The sequence below is a fragment of the Eschrichtius robustus genome, chromosome 20, assembly GCF_028021215.1.
Source record: "Eschrichtius robustus isolate mEscRob2 chromosome 20, mEscRob2.pri, whole genome shotgun sequence".
In the NCBI taxonomy this organism is placed as follows: domain Eukaryota; kingdom Metazoa; phylum Chordata; class Mammalia; order Artiodactyla; family Eschrichtiidae; genus Eschrichtius; species Eschrichtius robustus.
The window spans coordinates 50,910,862-50,931,032 of NC_090843.1; the positions used below are offsets into that span (position 1 = coordinate 50,910,862).

The 20,171-nt window shown below is 54.5% G+C and overlaps 3 protein-coding genes across 10 annotated transcripts in view; 1 reads left to right on the forward strand and 2 right to left on the reverse strand.

The window, feature by feature from the left end:
• SUPT6H (SPT6 homolog, histone chaperone and transcription elongation factor) overlaps nt 1-3,067 on the forward strand; it is a 32,063-nt gene extending 28,996 nt beyond the window's left edge. For 2 of the 3 annotated variants that reach the window (XM_068531677.1, XM_068531678.1), the window contains exons 33-37: nt 496-608; nt 1,018-1,095; nt 1,192-1,358; nt 1,824-2,011; nt 2,272-2,566. In XM_068531677.1, coding sequence (XP_068387778.1) covers nt 496-608; nt 1,018-1,095; nt 1,192-1,358; nt 1,824-2,011; nt 2,272-2,458 — 733 coding nt within the window. In that variant the 3' untranslated portion in view covers nt 2,459-2,566. Of the gene's footprint in view, nt 1-495; nt 609-1,017; nt 1,096-1,191; nt 1,359-1,823; nt 2,012-2,271 lie in introns of all 3 variants that reach the window. The other variant, XM_068531679.1, reaches the window with a different exon arrangement.
• A 1,010-nt stretch (nt 3,068-4,077) lies between these two features.
• Nucleotides 4,078-12,211, reverse strand: PROCA1 (protein interacting with cyclin A1). 5 transcript variants are annotated; one of them, XM_068530837.1, is made up of 6 exons: nt 11,763-12,211; nt 11,067-11,126; nt 7,889-7,972; nt 5,631-5,766; nt 5,197-5,352; nt 4,078-5,118 (listed from the first exon to the last, which is right to left on the reverse strand). In XM_068530837.1, the coding sequence occupies exons 1-6, from the start codon at nt 11,848-11,850 to the stop codon at nt 4,449-4,451; spliced, it is 1,194 nt and encodes a 397-aa protein (XP_068386938.1). In that variant the 5' UTR covers nt 11,851-12,211; the 3' UTR covers nt 4,078-4,448. The 5 variants fall into 5 exon arrangements, with proteins under 5 accessions (XP_068386938.1, XP_068386939.1, XP_068386940.1 ...); XM_068530838.1 differs by lacking the exon at nt 11,067-11,126; XM_068530839.1 differs by lacking the exon at nt 7,889-7,972.
• A 3,231-nt stretch (nt 12,212-15,442) lies between these two features.
• On the reverse strand, nt 15,443-19,401 carry RAB34 (RAB34, member RAS oncogene family). Of its 2 annotated transcripts, none has more exons than XM_068531161.1 (11): nt 19,287-19,401; nt 18,405-18,617; nt 18,101-18,192; nt 17,183-17,251; nt 16,979-17,080; nt 16,798-16,862; nt 16,619-16,670; nt 16,363-16,444; nt 16,193-16,283; nt 15,953-16,060; nt 15,443-15,870 (listed from the first exon to the last, which is right to left on the reverse strand). In XM_068531161.1, exons 2-11 carry the CDS (start codon nt 18,456-18,458, stop codon nt 15,803-15,805), a joined length of 783 nt encoding a protein of 260 aa, XP_068387262.1. In that variant the 5' UTR covers nt 18,459-18,617; nt 19,287-19,401; the 3' UTR covers nt 15,443-15,802. The 2 variants fall into 2 exon arrangements, with proteins under 2 accessions (XP_068387262.1, XP_068387263.1); XM_068531162.1 differs by having other exon boundaries at nt 17,183-17,248; nt 19,287-19,400.
• Between the last annotated feature and the right edge of the window lie 770 nt (nt 19,402-20,171).

The following is a 20,171-nucleotide window of genomic DNA, read 5'->3' on the forward strand; positions in this document are numbered from 1 at the left end:
ACAAGGATTGGGTCTGAACCCAGAGCCCAGCCTCTGATCCACTCTCTGCTCTGGCAAAGTGTTAAATAAGGGCAGACCAACCACCGTCAAGAAGCACTTCCAGATTCCGGCTCGTGGGGAGCTGTGCTTTGCTGCCTTGGGAGGCCCCTCCCAACCCCGACACTCTGTGATCTCAGTAACCCTGACCTGCAGCGTGCTGCCAACATACTGCAGCGCAGGACGGTGGCCCAGCCCCCAGCAAGGCTTCTTCTGGCAGCCTGAACATAGCACACCAGGGGCTGCTGACTCCTGCCTGGCCTTGCCTGGACTCTGCTGTGCCCTCCTCACCTCACCCAGAGTGCAGCCTCCTTTTACAGGGTCAGGGACTGGCTCTTTTATCTCTCCTTTCCCCCAGCACCCAGTGTGGCTACTTCACATGGTGGAAATCTGCTCTGGCCGCTCTCTTACAGCTGGCCACAAGTGGTATCTGATGCATGTTTCCTCCCAAAATCCCAGGATAGAATATGTAACAGTGACTCCAGAAGGATTCCGGTACCGGGGCCAAATCTTCCCGACTGTGAATGGCCTTTTCAGATGGTTTAAGGATCATTATCAGGATCCCGTACCAGGTGAGTTCTACTCTCTCTGACTTCTGGAGTGTGGTTGAAGGGACACCTAAGTGCTGAGTCAAGATAATCACTAGCCTTCTATAGGAGGGGCTGAGGCCTAGGCTGTCATTATAGTTCTCTTAATTCCTATTCCATCTTCCACTTTGCCTATACAGCTTCCCTTTTTTTTTTTTTTTTTTAATTTATGTATTTATTTGGCCACACCACGTGGCTTGTGGGATGTTAGTTCCCCGACCAGGGATTGAACCCGTGCCCTCAGCAGTGGGAGCACAGAGTTCTAACCACTGGACCGCCAGGGAATACCCCCAGCTTCCCTTCTTTCCACCCACCTCAGTACCTCTCCCAGCCCCCCAGTTGTAAAACCAGAAGTAGGTTTCTGGTGAGACATAATTTGGGCCATTTCTTACAGGCATCACCCCCAGTAGCAGCAGCAGGACCCGGACACCTGCCTCTATCAATGCTACCCCAGCCAACATCAACCTTGCAGGTAAGGAGCTCGTGCCGGGGACTGGGGGTAAGAGGGATGGAGCTAGAAGGACTGTCACCTCTAACATGCCCATCTCCCACCTCTGTGTGCTTACAGATCTGACACGGGCTGTGAACGCCCTGCCCCAGAACATGACCTCACAGGTGTTCAGTGCCATTGCTGCCGTGACAGGCCAAGGCCAGAACCCTAATGCCACCCCAGCGCAGTGGGCCTCCAGCCAGTATGGCTATGGCGGCAGCGGAGGGGGCAGCAGCGCTTACCACGTACGTGGCTTGGGGAGGAAGCTCCCTGCAGAGGGTGGGGAAGGGTGAAAGGGAACGGTCATCCTTTACCAGCCTGTGTCCATAGACTGGCCTCTGCAGTGCCCACCACGAGGGCCTTCATAGGGGCTACCACAGCATTAGGAACTGTCTCCAGCAGATGTTCCTTCTTCTCAGGCCCATTTGAGGGGAAAGGGAATGAGAGAAGTTCTGACCTTTCCACAGAGTCTTTTGGGATCTTTAGAATCCTCAAGCCTCTGACAACCTCAAGTGGTCAAGGGTGTGCCCTGTTGTTGTGCCAGGTCCCATCGTGCTAGCCTGCCTCTGCTGCTCAGAACCACACACTGCTCAGGAGAGGGTCAGCTGGAAGGCTCTGGATGGAGCCCAAATTTTCAGCTTGCCAGAAATTCACAGGAAAACCAAATAAGCACAAAACCCGTCCCGATTCAACTGTTCACTCTTCTCCAGGTGTTCCCGACGCCAGCCCAGCAGCCAGTGGCCACGCCACTAATGACCCCCAGCTACTCCTACACAACCCCGAGCCAGCCCATCACCACACCGCAGTACCACCAGCTACAGGCCAGCACCACCCCTCAGTCTGCCCAGGCCCAGCCCCAGCCCTCCTCCAGCTCCCGGCAACGGCAGCAGCAGCCAAAGTAAGTATACAGATGGTGGCACAGAACAGGTTATTAGGAGAGGGAGGTGCTCTGGATCTTCTGACAGCCATGACCCAGGTGATGTCCCCAGGAGGACTGCTTTCTGGGAGAAGAGGGAAGAACACAGTGTGGCAGCAGGCCGTGGTTGCTGTCCATAGAGGCGAGGTCCATTTCTGCAAGAATGGATACTCACCAGTGATTGCTGGGAAGGCTTTTTTCTACAGAGTCCCAGTCTCAAAGGCCCTTGTTCTCCCTCCCAGGTCCAACAGCCATGCAGCCATCGACTGGGGGAAGATGGCGGAACAGTGGCTGCAGGAGAAGGAGGCAGAACGGCGGAAACAGAAGCAGCGGCTGACACCTCGGCCCTCCCCCAGCCCTATGATCGAAAGCACCCCCATGTCTATTGCTGGCGATGCCACCCCACTCCTGGACGAGATGGATCGATAGGGGGCCTGCTTCTAGGACTCTGGTTACCTCTGAGGCTGGGAGAGGCCTGGCTGCCCATTGCCTCACTCCTTGCCCCTCCTTTTCTGTCCATAAAGTGGAGTGAATTGACGTTCTCTTTGGTGGTCAGCCTGGATGGGTGACAGGCTGGATGGCCTTGCGCACTTGAGCTCAGTGTACGCTAGGCAACAATACTCCCACTCCAGGCCCTCACCGACCACCTGTCCTGGGACCAGGCTGGGAAGGGAGTGTGGCAGGGAGGAAGAAGAGGAAAAAGAAAATGAGAGTGGAACAAACAGTTTTGTATTCTACTCCCTACAAGCCATTTTGAGCTTCTGCTCTCACCTGACTCTGGGCTGTGACGGGGCACCAGCTCAGCACGTGAGTCTCCCCCAGCTCTCGTGGGGAGAGGGATGCTATTTATTCAGTTTGGGACAGGAGAGAGGAGGGAAGGTATTTCTGACCCTGATACCAACAGCTTGGGTGGCTATCAAAGCAGGATCACAAGGGACGTAGGGGAGCAGTGCTAACCTGCCCAGCCCCACCTGGCTGCCCCTACCCCCTGCTGCCACGCTTCCTGCCCGTCATTTGAATAAACAGTGTTTCTACAGAGCACTTGGCAAAGCTTCTCTCCAACTCTCCAGCTCTTGAGGGGGAGCTTTCAAAGCAGTGTTCGGAGCTCTGAGGGCTCCCTTGACTCCCTCTTCCAGGCCATCAGAGAGGCAGGGACTTACAGAGGTACAGAGCAGGTGGCTTCTGTACCACGTTGCCTAGGGTCACATCCCTGCTCCACTTCCCAGCCCTGTGACCCTGAGCGAGTTCCTGTTGTCTCTAAGCCAGCTTTCTTATCTGTAAAATGGAGATGATGATACCTAGCTCAGCAGGGCAGCTGTGAGGACTAAGAAAGAATGTGTGAAGTGCTAAGTCCAGTGCCTGGGACCTCATCGAGCCTCAGGAAATGTTAGCAGCTGCTGTTACACTCACACACAGCCACCCCATCCACTGTGCCTTCTAGTCTTCTCTGGCACATGGGAGAAGTCAATCTGGGTGTCTCCACTTGAACCCTGCACCTCTCTCTCCCCTTTTTGCCGGCTGGGCCTTGGTCTCTGACGGTACCTCCACGTGAGTCAAGCGTATCTCCCCCAGGATGGGCCCCCCACTCACCTGGTCCCACACACACACAGCCCTGGCGAAGAGAGCTGACTAGTCCCTTCCCCCAGCCCCATTGCCTCTTTTGTTCTCGACTGATCTCCCTGTGTTTCTTCACTAGGGCTTCACCTCAGGGCTTTGCCTGTCAGCTCTGGGAAAGCAAAGCTTTCCCCCTCCCTTTCCTCTGCTTGGGGCTCAGCAGAGAAGTCAGAAAAGGCCACTGCTGCCCAAACTTGGAGAGCTCCCTGCCTTGCTTTCCTTCATTCAAGATCCCTTTGGCTGTTTGTTGGCAAGAGTTGGGGGAAGGGGCTGGCCTTCTGACAGGAATTCAGTTCCTTTCCCTTCAGCACAAAAGGCCTAGAAGGGCCTAGCAGGAGCAGGGCCACACCAGCTGGGAAGGTTCATGTTCCTTTTGATGCCACCAGCACCTGCCCCAGGGCCACTTAGAGTAGGGAAAGGCAAGGCTGCACGGAGTGGGTTAAAAGGTTCAATTTATTAGTGGTATCACTGCACACAATGCCTATCACCAAGTGGATTTTGCACAGACCTGTCTCCCAGTAGACAGGAAGCCTCCTTCCCACCCAGAGGTGCTGCTGCCCTGGATCTAGGATGTTACAGAGAAACAGGCTGTGCCCCTTCCCTGCCCTCCCACCTGCCTTCTCTGGGCTTCCTCTTGAAAGATGGATTGCCCTTCAGAAACACCTGCAGCTCCTTAGCCCCTTGGCTCCAGTTATGCCCAGAGGCTGCCCCCTCCCCCCAGAAGTAGCCAGGTTGGAGGGAGAGAGAAGCAGGGGGTCAGCTACAGGCTTGATCGCATTTATTCTTCACCCTGGTCGCCCTGGCCTCAACTGAGATTGGGGTTTGATGCTGGGGGAGATTTCCTCTTGTTGACCTTCTTGACTGGCAAGGTCTTCATCCCGGGCTTCTTGGCCTGGACCCCGTTCTTCTCTCTCTTCCTGGGTGATGAAGACTCCACAATATCCCCATTGGAGGGTTCCTCCCGCCCAGGGTCATTGTAACTGTCCTCACTCTCCAGATCTTGCCAGCTGTCTGGGCTGGACTCTGACATCCTGGCCAACTCTCTTGGGCTGAACGATCGGTTTAAGTCTGGAGGTGATTCTGATTTAACTGGGCTTTTCTTCTTAGTCAACTTGCCCTTCTTGACTTTTTTCTTCACCTTTGCCTTTTCATCCGTCTCCTCCTCCTTGTCTTTCTCTTTTTCCTTTTTCTTCTTTATCTTCTTGATCACCTTACTGCCCTGGGACTTCCCTGTGGGGCTTTCGGAACGCCAGATGGTGATGGGAGCTGCTAAGTCAGGGGTACCTGTGACCATGCCCATACCTGTGTTGGTGGGGAGGGCGGGGGGCCCCACCTGGGTCGGGATGGGAGGCTTGCTTTCTTCCTCCTCCTCCTCCTCCTCCTCTTCCTCTTCTTGGTTTAGGTCATCTGCCCTGCACTCATGGTGGATGGGATGGTGGATCACTGCCACAGAGACAGGCCTGTAGCTTTTGCAACTGAGGGAGAGGAGAACAGGGTAAGACGGTTGACAGAGCGTGGGGGCCAGTGCCCCCCATCAGCCCACCGGCACTCACCAGCCACACCAGAACTGCTCCACACACTCCTCCTCTGGGATGAGCTCAAAGCATGGGCACTGGATGATGTTGAAACAGGCTGAGTCCACATCTTGGGAGCAGGTTGGGCCCACATCTCCGGAACTGCTATATGTCTTCTCTGAGCAGTCCTTCAGCCTGCCACACAGGGGACTCAGGCTGGCTCCCCTGCCTCCATGACTCCCCAGGGGCCCAGAGCAAGAAGCCTGAGGAACAGCAGGCTTCCACTGGGTTCAGCCCAGTCTGCCAAAAGACCTCCCCGTGGCTCCTGGAACACAAGCCAGGTTTACAGAAGCTGGGGCCGGGCTGGCAGCGCCAAGTCAAAGCTGAAGCGGGGAACCACAGTGAAAATTTTGGATCTGGCTCTACCCAGGAGTCTCCTGGGCTGTGGGTCTCCCAAGGAGGAGGGTCCTTACCTAGAATCACAGTCACAGTGGCTGATAGAGTGCAGGTGCACGTCGTGGTGGCCATAGTCAGAGGTGAAGGGATGGATGATGTGCCCGGTGCACTTTCTGTGTTTCCAGCAGCACCTGTCAGTGTCCTTGAATTCACCTGACGGGGTAGGAGTCTGGGGTAAGAGTCTGCGTCGTACCGGGCAGCAGCGGCAACATACCTGGATCTCCCTTCCCACAGCTCAATCTAAAGGCTTCACCAAGTTCACCTGCTGCCGCTATCGTCCCTCCCTCCCCCATAGCTGTTTTTTTCTTTTTTTTTTTGGCCGCGCCATGCAGCTTGTGGGATCTCAGTTCCCCCAACGAGGGGTTGAACCCGGGCCCCGACAGTGAAAGCGCCACGTCCTAACCACTGGGCCACCAGGGAATTCCCCCCACAGCTGCTTCTGCTGCTGAGTAGTAGTAACTCAGCCCAGCGCTCTCCTCTCCCCAGTCCACTGCGTGTGACTCTCTCTGCCTGCCCCTCGCAGACTCCCAGGACAGTGTCTCACCAAGTCCCCCTTGCTGTCCTGTGACACCTGCCCTTCCCCTCCCCTGCCTTCTGTGGGAGCCTACCTTCCTTCCTTCCCAGGGCCCTCTGCTGACTCCTGCCTGCCCCTCGCCCAGTGCTCGGAGTTGTCAGCTGCCCCACTGCACAGAGTGCCTGGGTAAGGGAGGGCCCTCTTGCCGCGGCAGAGGGGAGCGCCACTTCAGAGTCCCCAGCAGTTAACGCTGCCGGCAGCAGCATCCTCGGTTCCTGCGCCTGCCCCACTCAGGCCCAGGAGGCCAGTGTCCGACCCCTCACAGCCTCTGAAGCCACTCCAGCCCCAGGGCCTGCTGCAGCATGACAGCTCAAGCCTGGAGGGGAGCTAGGCCTGAGCCTCCAGTGCGTCATGTTCCTTGGCTTCTCCTGCTGACTCTTCCCTTTCCCTCCTCTCTTCTCCCTCTGACACCTTTCTCACTCTCACTTCTCTCCCCTTTCCCAGACTCACTCTTGATTCTTTCCCTTCTCTTTACTCATCAAGTTCCCATTCCCCATCCATTCTCTCTCCCCAGTCCTTAGAGCCACAGACTTGAACAGTCCACCCCTTGTAGGCGACACAGATACCATGTCCCAGGGCACAGGGGAGAAGCTGCTGGGGAGAGGCCTGGGGATTAGGGGAAAGGGCTGAAGAAAGGTTCCTACCTCTTTTGCTCAGCTGAATGCAAGCCCTGTGCACACACTGGTGTCTCCCAGCCTCCACCCTCACTGCCTCAGCTCTGACCCTGCCTAAGGCCCCATCTACCAATGGCTCTCCCCTTGGGCCACCATCTAAAACAAGCCCATGAAGTGATTCCCTGTGCCGAGAGGACAAGGCACCTTCCTGCAGGTTCCCCCTGAACTCCAGCTCTGCCAGCTCCCAGAGGAGGAAGGGGGCGGGCACTCACAAGTGCCAGGGCAGCCCGACTTGGGGTGCTACGGCTGGCTAACTCCCTCCAAACAGGCCAGGAGGACTGGGCCTTTATCCAGCCCCTACAAGGGGTGGAACTGGGGCAAGACCTCATACTGGCCACCAGCTAGTAGCTAATCAGGCTGGGGGTGTATTACTCCAAGTGGCCTTAAAGTACTTGAGAGATGAGACAGCAGCTTGGTCTGAGCCTTCCCTACATTCTTCCTCCCCTTCCCTCCCCCCCACCAGGCTCTGGGGGGCCTACGTCCCCCATACACCCCTGATCCACTTAGTGGCCTCCCTTTCTGCTTCCTTTCCTCCCATGCCCTTTCTCCATCTCAGGGAAATAAGGGGCAGGGGGAGTAAGAGTCCTGCACCACCACCTCGGGCTTTCTCCAGCACGGCTGAACTGGAGCAAAGGGCAGCAGGGTGGCAACTGCCCTGAACTTGTAGTCAGGCCTGAGTCCAAGTCTAGCTGGGTGACCTGGGGCAAGTTACTTTACTTCTCTGAGCCTTGATTTCCTTATTCACAAAATGGGGATGATGGTAATACCTATTTTGCAGGGTTGTTGGGAGGACTCAGTTCACATGTGTCAAAGATATTTGTGCACCATACATAAAGTGCCGTACAAAGGAAAGGGGTGATTGTGGTTTCCAGGAAGGGGTGGCCCTCTCTGTCTGGCACAAGAAGGGGTCTCAGGGTAGGGCAGCTGGGTGACCCTTCAGGACCAAACACTTCCCTCCCTCCTGCCTACCACCAGGTGAGGGGTGGTGGGGACCCCTGGGGCCAGAGATTCCCCCAGACAGACCCACCTTCAGAGAAGGTAGGTGCGTCAGTGCTGGATGCCACACCAGCCAGCAGATGTCCTCTCTCCCAGCTGGGTAACCTGTTTATATCTGAGAGAGTACAGAGAGGTAACAGCAGCCCCCCTCCCCATGCCATTCATTCAAAAAACATTTCCTGAGAAGCTCCAGGTGCAGTCCCCAGAAGATGCAGAGATTAAAAGAACGACACAACAGTCCCTGCTGTCAAGGGGCTGGGGGAGGGGATGAGGAGGGTTGAGGCAGGAGAGGTCTGTGGAACAGTGCATGACAGTAGTGTGAGGCAGACACTGATAGGGAGGGAAATGGTGGGGAGGAAGGCCTGTGGGAGGACAGAACAAGGACACCTACTGAGATAGGGATGGGGGGACCTTCTTGGAAGAAGCATAATAGGAGCTGAATCTGGAGTCATGAATAGGAGTGAGCCAGAGTCTAGGCAAGAAGGGACAGTTCCAGGAATTGTCCCAGGGTGTTCCCAAAGACAGCTCCAACCGGCAGCAGCTCCATCAGCAACCACAGGGTAGAGTCTGCCACTTCCTTTTTCCTCCTACTATTAGCTTTGTCCTTTGGGGTACTGGAGCTGAGTCCTGCTTAAGGAAGGTAGCTGACTGCTTGGGGACTTCAGCTGGGCTTTCAGTGGCACTCGGTCATCCTTCTACTGGTCCCTGGTGAGCTTGTTTTCCACAGCACAGGAAGTACTCAAAATTAATGGAATGAATGAATGAAACTCCAAGCACTTTCCTGGAAACTCCTACCCTGCTTCTGTTCCTCTCAGCACAAAATTTCACCAGCATTATCTATGGCTGCCCCCACCCTCATCAACTTCCAGTCTGGGGAAGTGGCCCTCCTTCCTCCTGCCCAAGCACCTGAACTCTAGGTCCCAGCCAGAATTCTCGCCTTCTGCCTCTTTACTGTTTTTGGTTTTTTTTTCTCCTTACAGGCTATGAACATCTTTATTTTTTTTATTTTTTTATTTTTTTGTTTTTTGTTTTTGTTTTTTGTTTTGTTATGAACATCTTTAAACAAAACACTCTATGAACCCTGTTTCTCACTCTGCCACTGCATATCCCACCCCTCTTCCTTTTCAATCCAAGTTTATTCACTCATTTAACGGATGGATTAGCTTTACTAGGCACCAGTGAAGGAAGCCTAGTCCCTACTTTAGTGAGCTCAGAGTCTCTACCTCTCTCTTCTACTCCAGCCACCTACAGCAATGGCAGCCATCCCAGCCCCTCTAGCAGAATAGCCCAGGCAAAGGCCACCAGTGATCTAATAGCCAAACCCAGTGGCCTTCTTTTAGTCTCATCTCACTTGACCCTGTTGACCAATCAATCTCTTTCTTCTGCAAACTGTTCCTTTGGCTCCCATGACAGACCCCTCTCCTCTCTTCCTTCCCAGCTTTTTAATTCTTTCCTAACTCCTTTGCTGTCCCCTCCTTCTCTGCTGTATCCCTTAAATTGGTGATTACCAAGGTTCTGTCTTTGGTCTACTCAGAAGAAGCTACAGGCTTGTCTTGGATAATGTTATCCACTTCCATGGTTTCAACATCCACTAATAAAATGACATAAATCTGGGTCTCCAATTCAGACTGCTTTCATGAGCACGTAGCCAATGTCCTCTTGGGCATTCCCAAAACATCAAACCAGCATGTCCCATATGAACCCACCATCTTCTCCCTACCCTTCATGAACCACCTCCTCTTGTATCTTCCATTTCAGAGAGCAACAGACACCTCAGCTAGAAATCTAGGGATCATTCTTTCCCTCACTTCTCACCAACCTGATGACCAAGTCTTGCCATGCCTACCTGCCCCCATATCTGCCTCTGTCTTGGTTTAGATCTTCATTACCTCTGACCAAGACAGCTGGAGTAACTTTCTGCCTGGCCTCCCTGACTTCTGTCTCACTACCCACATCCACTCCTCACAATGCAGCCAAACCGGTTCAGCACATTCCTCCTCTTTAATAGCATTCCACTGCCTTCAGGATGAGGTAAGAACTCATCAGGACAGAACTGGTCCCCAGGACCCAGGCCCTGGTTCTTCAGTTATAAGTTCCTCTTGTCCATCCATCCCTCCTCCCACCCCTCCCTTTTCCATTCCTTCTCTCCTGCCTCCCACTCCCCAGGAACACCTGCTCATCTTGGAAAGAACAATGCTATCCAAGTAGAATGGGTCACACTTCTCTTTTGCCCCTTTACCCTGCGCCAATGTACTTCATGTGTTTATAGCAACTTGAGAACAAGGCCTATATTTAATCCACCTCTGTATCTATAGATCCTGGAACATGGAAAGTGCTCAGTAAATGTTGGTTGATTGAATGAACACATGAGTAGAAGAGAATAAAGCCCCTAGTGGAGCCACAAAGAAGCTATGGCATTGGAGATTCTGCTCAGGGTTCAAACCTGGGGACTTTTCTAGGGAAGGAGAATTGACCTTGGATGAGCATCTTCCTAATGTCAGGCACTGTGCTGGGCTTTTTTTCGGGGGTGGGGGGGGGCGGCTTTTAAAATATGCCTTTGATTCTAAATCCTCACCAAAGCCCATTTTATGGATGGGGACAGAGAGACTTACAATAAGTAACCTGTCCAAAGACACAACAGATGACAGAGGTAGGATTCAAATCCAGTTTTCCTGGCTCCATAGTCTATGCTCTTTCAGCCTACTTATGGTTCCTATCCAAAACCTGTCCTGCCAGCTATCACTTCCCATTACACCGGCTTTTCAACTCTAATATAGCCAATTCCTCACCCTCTGGTTTTACTCAGTCCTGACTCCACAGCCTCCCGTATCCAGCCTGGACCCTAAGGTCAGGCCAGAGGAGCGCGAGCCAGGGTCAGGATTCAAACTCTGCTTGCTCTCTCCAGTCACCATGGAAGAGGCTTATATGCAGGGTCCACTGGCTAATTCCCCCGACACCCCCAAGAAGCCCTGACAATTACAACTCTACCAAGGGGAGGGATTTAATAACTCTCCTCAGATCTTCAGTCGGAGTTTCCGACTGAAGCAGCAGTCCAGGGCAGCAGTCCAGAGCTCCTCAGCAGAAGTGATTGAAGTTGGACACAGGGGGGGACTTCATAATGAATGAGAGTGATAGCTTAAAAGGAAGAGGGAGGCTTGTGGTCTCTTTCTCAGTAGGGCATTATTCTGGGCGCAGGGGCCAAAACTCACAGGTGATGCTCATTTGTACAGAATCCTCCCAGTCTGGCGAGCTGAGGCGCTCCCCCCGACCTTGCAGCACAGGGGGTAGGGTTTCAGGTTGGGTACCCGGGCAGCAGAACGGGGGAAGGAGGGAGGGAGGGAGGAAGGAAGGGAGGGAGTAACCAAGGAAGGGAAGGAGGGAAGAGGAGGGAGCAAGGCAGGGCGGCTCCCGTCTCCTCGGAAATGCCTCCCCGGCCCCGCCCACATCTGGAGGCGATTGTGATGTCGCCCGTGGAACTTCCGGACTTTTTCCTGCCCCAGAGTCAATGAAACCTCCCGCCCCAGCCCCGGCGACTAGTTGGGCGCTGGACCATGGGCTCCAGCCAAGCCCCGCACTTCTTGGGCAGCGGCTTGGGCCCCCGGTGCGGCACAGCAACGTCTTCCAGCCTTACAACCGTAGGTCTCAGCTCTGGCTTCAACCGGACCACCCCAGCTGAACGCGCAGGCAGTTCTCTAGGTCCTCAGGACCCCAGTCCTCAATCATTGGTCCATGGCTCGACGTGAGCCCACCCCCATATCCTAACTCCGCCCCAGCCAGTCCTTGGCCCCGCCTCCTTCGTCGGGCTCTCTCAGGTTCCACACCCCCCTCGGGTTCTCAAGCCAGCCCCCGTGCCACGCCCCCAGCTGGAAGCCCTCCCCTAATCTGCTGCCACGTCCCCTCCTTACCAGTGCTGCTCTCGTCCCACCAGCTGGCATCGTCCTCAGTTTTTTCCTTAGTCCACCTTTCAATCCTCAGTGTCGTCCTAACCCACATATCTCTCAGCCTAGTTCTTCGTCTCTACAAGACTCTTCCTCGCAGAAGTCCAACCCTGAACCTCAGCTTGGCCGAGTCCAACGTAAACCCCAATCTCAGCTTCGCCCCAGTCCAGCCCTTAACTCCGCCTCATGCTTGCCCAGTCTCCCGCCTCCCTCCGCTCTAGGCTGCGTTGTCTTAGTCCAAGTCTGAGCTTCCGCTGCGCTCTTCATCCGGGTCCTCCCAGTTCATTCGGGCCTCTCCCTCTTTGTTCCACTTTAACCTTAGCACCTCCCCGTTATCTCAGGTCTAAACTTTAGTTCGGCCGCTGAGGCCCAGCCCTCAATCCCATCCCTAGTTCCTTTCTAGATCTGCTCCAGGTTTAGTCCTACCCCCAGACCCTAGCCCCGCCCCTAACCCCGTTCTTAGCCCCGCCCCAGCCATTCTCTCAACATCCGGGCCCCTCCCAATCCTTCGGCACCCAGCCGCTGCCCTTAGCCCCGCCCCCAATCTACACTCGGGGCCCTGCCCGCGTGCCTAGGGAGCTACTCCCTCTAAACTCCAACCCGCCATCCTGGCTCTTCCAAGGTCCCTCCCTCCCTGGCGGGAGGCCGGGCTCGCTCTCGCTCTCTCTCCCCGTCCGCAGGCCCCTCCACTGGAGCCCAGCTAATGAAGACGTCATGTCGGCTTGCAGCCCCGCCTGTGGCGCCCACCCACAGCGCCCCCTCCTAGCCCCCATGGGGCACCCTGTATTGAGACAATACTGCCCAATATAGACATCAACATAGAGCCAAATAATCGTGGTCACTCTTCCCCCAAATATTTATTATAATAGTTAAGGTTTTTGAGCTCTTCCTGTGTGTGTTAGTGCTTTATTTCACTCTTGCAACCTCATGTCGTATCTCCATAGGCTTGCCCCATGCGGGGAGCAGGGCAAGCTGCCCGCATAGTCACCTACTACACACGCCCCTCACAGTGCACACCCCTCTCACCCTCAAGTATAGTATACACACTGCACATGCATGTACCACACTCATAGCGCAGGTTAAAATATCTACTCACCACACACGGACCAACGCAACACGCACACATGCACACGCCCCTCACATACACCACCCAGAACACAGACCCATACTCCTGCTCCCCACGCTCCACGCAGCACAAACACTCCACAGCAGTACTATGGTGCAGGACACACACACACACACACACATACACACTCTGTGTAAGGCAAGAGTTGGGGATCACAGTCCTGTAAGGAAACAGAGATGGAAGAACAATTCCATGAGAGTGTGAAAAAAGTGTTACAGCCACATCACTATCTTTCCACACATCACACCTCTCAATTTCTCTTGGTACCAGGCTCCAAAGCCAGGATATGCCTCAAAGGATGGAGAGAAGGGAAAAGGATGTTGCTTAAACTTTGTTTTCTCCAGAGTCATCAAGGGCCTCTCCTGCTGCTGCTCTGCATGATCTCAACCTCCACCTTCCTCAAGACCCAGCAGCCGGAGTGGCAGGATCACCACCCAGACCCTCTTACCCACTGTAGCTTTAGAGAACTCTAAGAACAGCAGGGAGGACTTCCCTGGTGGCGCAGTGGTTCAGTATCCGCCTGCCAATGCAGGGGACAAGGGTTCGAGCCCTGGTCTGGGAAGATCCCACATGCTGCGGAGCAACTAAGCCCGTGCGCCACAACTACTGAGCCTGCGCTCTAGAGCCCGTGAGCCATAACTACTGAGCCCACGTGCCACAACTACTGAAGCCCACGTGCCTAGAGCCCGTGCTCCACAACAAGAGAAGTCCCCGCTCACCGCAACTGGAGAAAGCCCGTGTGCAGCAACAAAGACACATGCAGCCAAAAATAAATAAAATAGTTTTAAAAAAATAAGAACAGCAGGGGACGGGAAGCCAGTAGAAAGGGGAGAGTGCAGAAAAGCCAACTCTTCCAGAATAGAGTAGTGGGTAAGAATGGAAGCAAAAGATTGGGATTGACATATATACACTACTATACACTACACTACTACACTACTAGATAACTAATGAGAACCTCTACTCAAGTGCTCTGTGGTGACCTAAATGGGAAGGAAATCCAAAAAAGAGGGGATATATGTATATGTATGGCTGATTCACTTTGCTGTATAGCAGAAACTGACACACCAGTGTAAAGCAACTATACTCCAATTTAAATTTTTAAAAAAAGAATGGAAGCAAAGGAAGAGCACTTGCTAACTGGGAACGAGGATCTGTGTTCTAATCTTGACCCTCCATGACCCCCCAGGATGACACCAGGCCACATGTGTCCCTCCATTGTTGGCCCAGATATCTGAGACACTTCCAGCCAATCTCTGGCTCTCTGGATGTCAACAGTGAGCCAGGTTCTTGGTCACTCTTCACCGAAATTGTTATTATAATAGTTAAGGTTTCTGAGCTCTTCCTATGTATGTTAGTGCTTTATCTTATTTCATCCATGAAATAACTGGGAGTTCCCTGGTGGCCTGGTGGTTAGGATTCTGGGCTTTCACTGCCATCGCCCAGGTTCAATCCCTGGTCAGGGAACTGAGATCCTGTAAGACGCATGGCATGCCCCCCCCAAAATAATAATAGAGATGAGGAAACTAAGTCACAGAGGTTAAGTGATTTGTCTGAGTGTCCCAGGATGGACAGCAAGGATTCAAATGCAAATCCTCCTGACTTGGAGCACGTCTTTTTTTTTTTTGAAGAGGGAAAAGTGTATGCCTTTTTTTTTTTTTTTTTTTTTTTTTGGCTGCGTTGGGTCTTAGTTGCAGCATGCGGGATCTTCGTTGAGGCGTGCAGGATCTTTTGTTCTGGCACGCGGGCTTCTCTCTGGCTGTGGTGTGCGGGTTTTTCTCTAGTTGTGGCTCTCAGGCTCCAGGGCATGTGTGCTCGGTAGTTTGTGGCACGCGGGCTCTAGCTGAGGTGCGTGAGCCCAGTAGTTGTGGCGCGCAGGCTTAGTTGCCCCACAGCATGTGGGATCTTAGTTCCCTGACCAGGGATCGAACCCACGTCCCCTGCATTGTAAGGTAGATTCTTTACCACTGGACCACCAGGGAAGTCCCCGTATGTCTTATTTTTAATCCAATTTAGTTTTTTAATTGTTTTAAAATATAAGAATATGCTACTGATAATTTTGTTAACTAATATAGTTAGATGTTGTCAGATAGCACATCTTCTGAGTAAGAGCCCTGCCTCTACCTTCCTGGGCCTTCTGGTCAACCCAAAAAGCACCCAAAACTCATTCACTTCTCACTGTGTTCCCCTCAGAGAAGTATTTTTTAAAGGACAGGCAGGAGGAAGGTGAAAAAAAATAAAAATATTATCCAATGGTGGACTTGGGTATAAGCACGAAGTAGCAGGAGACATTTGAGGGGGAAGGGACCAAAGGAAAAGGGCTCTCAAAGATCTCAAAAATTATTCAGATGTCATCCAGTGAGGGTTCGGTGCATCCCCCAAACGTGGTCCCTGAGCTCCTAGCCTGCCTGAGGCCTGCCCAGAGGCCAGGAATGGCCAGAATCCCAGAAGTCTCCAGTCCCAAGATCACCATACAGCCCTGCCCATTCCACATCCCTGATCCCCCACAAAGGACTCCAGCACCTAACCTGCTAATAACAGATATTTTAATGCATAAGGCATAGTGTGAGGCTGGGACCATTAAGCACCCTCAAACCCAGAGGGCCCAGCAGGCTGAGTAAGAGCAGCAGGGCTCACCCACCTCCCTACCACTGGGCAACCTGGAGAGCCCTGGAGGAGAGGGGCATCCAGTTTTTGGCATGGTGCCTGGGAGCAGGAAGTGACTAGCATGGTCCCAGCTACACCTCTGGGGATACTGCCACCAAGGGGCAGCTCTTTGGTCTGGAAAAACAGTCAGTGCAAATGTCCAGGGGTTGAGCTCTGGGGGAGTAAATGTGGCACACTGCCCCAGGGCTGGGCAGTCTCTGGACAGTACCCTCACCCGTCATGGGCAACACATGGGCTTCTTCTTGCTGGCAGTTAGGTAGAGGTTGCTGTCATCACTGTTGATGCCTGAAGAAGGGTGAGAAACATGTGAAGCACGGATTGGAAGGTCCCTGTGCCCTCTGCCACCCTCATCCAGGCGGGCACTCACGGACAACATCCCCAATACGCCGGGATCCCGATTTCTCCAGCTCAGCCAGCACATTGGCCTCAAAGGTCAGTGCCGTCACACGAAAGAAGAATTCCCGGACATTTTCACCTGACACGGGGAGCAGATGGGTGCTCAGGGGCAGTTCCAGGCCTGGGGTCAATGAGCACAGCTGGAGGTGTGGGAGTGAGAGGCAAGGTAGGCAGGAATGCCACGGCAGAAGGCGGGACGCCTCTGACTCACCAGTGAGAGATGAGACTGCCCAGTACTCGGCCTTCATCTCTTGGGCCACCTTGAGTGCATCTTTCTCCATTAGCGTATACTGAGCAGGAGTCTGAGGGAGAGTCAGAGTCAGATGCTGTGGGTGGGGTTTCCCTTGTCAAGGTGGGAATTCCCCCGCCTGGCACACTCACACTCAGGTCCTTCTTGGAACCCACGAGGAAGAGAAGCACACTGGAAGGGTCATTCTCCTTGAGTGCATCAGCTAGCCACTGCCTGCCATAGACAGTGGACAGCAAGGGATGAGGGAGCTAGACAGGCTCCCCCCGCTGACACTTACATGCCCAGAAGGATATGCATTCTTCTCCTTCCCTTCCATGCTCCTGACCCCCCTCTTTTCTGAACCTTCTCTTCCCAGAGCCCCCATTATAGTTCAGCATGCCCACGTACTTGGTATGTTCCAGGGAGGCCACATCATTCAGGTTGAAAACGATGATGATGGCTGGAAGAGTGGGAGAAAACATATGCAGATTGTTGGGGAAGACACTACTGGTTCATTTCCACAATCCCTCCAGCCCTAGACTAGAGGCCAGGTGCTCCCACCTACCTCACTTAACCGTGGCCCTTACCTTGAGCTCCTCGGTAGTAGGTCGATGCAATGCATTTGAACCTCTCCTGTCCAGCGGTGTCCCAGCTGGGAGGAAGGAGGGGGGAACACAGGTATGTGTGGGGCAGGGTGGTGCTGGTGGCTGCGGTGGGAGATAGGTGCTGGGAGAAGGAACGGCGGGAAGGAGTGGAGGAAGAACTCACAGCTGCAGACTGAAGGGGACGCCCAACACCTCAAATCGTTCCATCTCAAAGTCCACTCCGATGGTGGCCTTGTAGTTCTTATCAAAGGTGTCTTTGCAGAACCTGAGGGGGCACCAGATGCTCTGGTCCTGAGCCCAGCCCACCTGGCTAGACCTGGGCCCACTCTGCCCAGCCCAAACCAGCTCAGCTGCAGCACCCTCTTACCTATTAATGAGACAAGTCTTCCCCACTGACAGGTCCCCCACCACAATGACCTTGGAGATCTTAAATCTGCTGGACACAAGAGTGGGCAGGAAAAGTGAGCGCTAGCTCTTTCACTCAGAGGAGTCCCAATGCTCCCTAGTAGGTCCACAAAGGTAGCTGCACCCAGGCTGAGGTTACCATAGACACCAGGCCTGGACAAATATGCTGGGGAGGAGTGTTTTTGTTTTAGTATCAGAGAGACATGATTTTGAATTCCGGCTCTCACTTACTAGCTGTGTGACTTAGGACAAGTTTCTCAGCTTCTCTGAGCCTCAGTTTCAACCTTTGTTAAGTGGGGATTTAACATACATTTTATTGGGTGGTTGTGAAGGTTAAAATGAGATAAATGTCCTATATTCTGAGACATACACACACACACAAACATACATCACAAACATACATTCTAACATCTCTGAAATCAGGATACATCTTAAAAGTGGCGGTGTTTTCCATTTAATAAAAGACAATAATAGTATACAACACACTGCTTGGGCACACAGTAAATGCTCAATTACTGGTGGCAACTGTTAAGAGTGTTACCTTTTTTTACCCACAATAGGACTCATCCCTCTAGGACTGCTCCCTGCCCTGGAGCTCAAATAGATGGTGTGGGGGAAGCTGAGCTGGTGACCACGCCCTCATGTTGGACACCTTCTCTGTGTCAGGAATTAAACTGCCACCTTCCTACCTCACCCCATCTCTTAGGACTCGCCACAACCTAGCTGGAAGAAACGGGAGCACACAGGGGCATGAAAAGGGGGAACAACCATATAGCTGGTAAAAGCTGAAATGGAGCCTCCAGTTGTTGGCTCTGTACCCTTGCTTTGACTACAGGTTTCCTGGGACTTCCTTTCTTCGTTCCGGGTGTCTCTAACTCACCCCACGGTGCCTGTCCGGTGCTCCTGGCAGGCGCAGGTGACGCGGGGGTGGAAGCCTTTGTGCACGTGCAAAGCGGCCTCCTTCCTCAGGCACTGAGAGGGATGGAAGAGAACGGGACTCACCCATTCCTGGCCCTCTTCCCGCAACCAAGCAGCCCGCGGCGGGGGATGGGGAGGGGACCACCCAGAAGCAGCAGGCCTAGCTGGGCGGCAGGGCTGGGCCCAAGCCTGTAACTGGTCTGGTGCCGCCTCCTCCCCGCCCACACCCACCGCAGCCAGAAGCCCGACGTGGCCCTGGCGCCTACCTGGGGCAGCTCCGTCAGGACGCGGTCCCTGCGCACCGGCGCCAGAATGTTCATCTTGCCTGCGGCCTTGCGGGGCGCCCTGAGAAGGCGCGGAGGCCTGATCCGCCCCAGCAACCCGGGCCCGTGGAGACCCGACAATCACCCGCGACCGAGGGGTCCCGACTATAACTCGGGGCCACGGGGAGCCTACGGGAGCCCGTGGCCTCGGGGACGCTACAACCACCGCGGGCCACGGGGATGAGACAATCACCCGGGGCCGGGGCGAACCCACAATCACCCGGGCCCGGGGCGTCCCCAGGACGACTCGGGGGCGAGGAGACCCCTCGGCCGCCAAGTTGGGGCGTGGAGTCCCGTCTGGGGGGACCCGAGCCCGCGCAGACCCTACAATAACCCGGGGCCGGAAAGTTCCTACAATAACTCGAGGCCGTGAAGACCCGACGACAACTCGGGGTTGAGGCGACCCTACCATAACAGAGAAGCCCGGGGGCGCGGAGCGGCCCCGCCACACGGGGTCAGTGTGGGCAGGGACGGCACAGCACGGCCGGTGGACTGCTGGAGGAGGGGGCGAGGGGCCCAGTGCGCTGCGGGGCCTCGCGTCCCACTCGGCTCTCCCTTCGCAAGCGCTGTAACTTGATCCCCGGAAATTCCTGGAAAAGGGCCGCCCCCCGCCCCTCTCCCGGCAGCTCCAGGCCTTGCAGTCCGCCCCAGCCTCCCCCTCCCCTCCTCCCGCCAGCGCTGCCCCAGGTCAGGCTCCCCCTGCAGACGCCTCACCCGGCTGCGGGCCCGCCCTCACCCTGGTTGTAACCTTCCCAGATCGGGATCCCCCAGGTCTCTCTCCCCTGTACCTCCTGTGCCGGGCGGAGCCTCCATGGGGACCCTTACCCAGTCGAATTGGTGATGGGGAATCGGTGATCGCTGCGCAGCATCTGGCTGCGCCAGGAACCAGCGGGAGGGGAAAGGGGGAGAGAAGGGGCCCTAGGAGAGGCGGTGCTTCCCTCCTCAACTCCAGGCCCAGGACGTGACTCATAGGGTCTGCCCCCACTCGCCCTTCTGCCCTGGGAGGTGGTGGTGGGGAGCGTAGAGGGGGTGCCAGGGTCGGAACGAGGTGCCACCAAGGAGAGAGAGGTCCGAAATCTGGTGCGTGTTAGATTGGGGGCCTGGGGCGCCGAAGACCAAGCTGCCTCCCTTGGTGGAGGATAAAGGAGGGCTAGGGGACCCAGAATTCCTCCCTTTGGAGAAGTCACCGCTCTGGGACATGGGGACTCTCCTTTGGTATGGGCGTTCTTCGCTCTGACCCCATTGAAATCCACCCCCACTCCCCCAGGACTTTTCTTTTTTGCAGTCTGCAGGCTAGAAGAAGGAGTAGCACACAACAAATCTCACCTTCAAAGGTGATTCCAAGAGAGGAGGGGGAGGACAGAAAGGCGATGTGATATGGGGTAAGCACAGTCCTTCAAAGAAGAAAACCCGAGCGTTTACTAAACCTTGCTCTGTGTCAGGAACTGAATTTGGGGATGCAAAGATGACTGGAGCAAGGAAGAGAAGACTGCTTAAAGGGAGGGGACTGTGAATGAAATTATTCCCATGAAGAACGATCGTATCCTGGAGAAATCTGATCGCTGGGTATTTGGAATAATTGGTAGAGTCTCTTCAACAGTATTATCGGGAAGACGCATGAAATCTGTCATAGGGGCAATGTGGCCACCTCCTACCTCTTCTGACACTTCGCTCTTCCCCTCCGCCTGACTCGACTTTTTCTGCCACCTA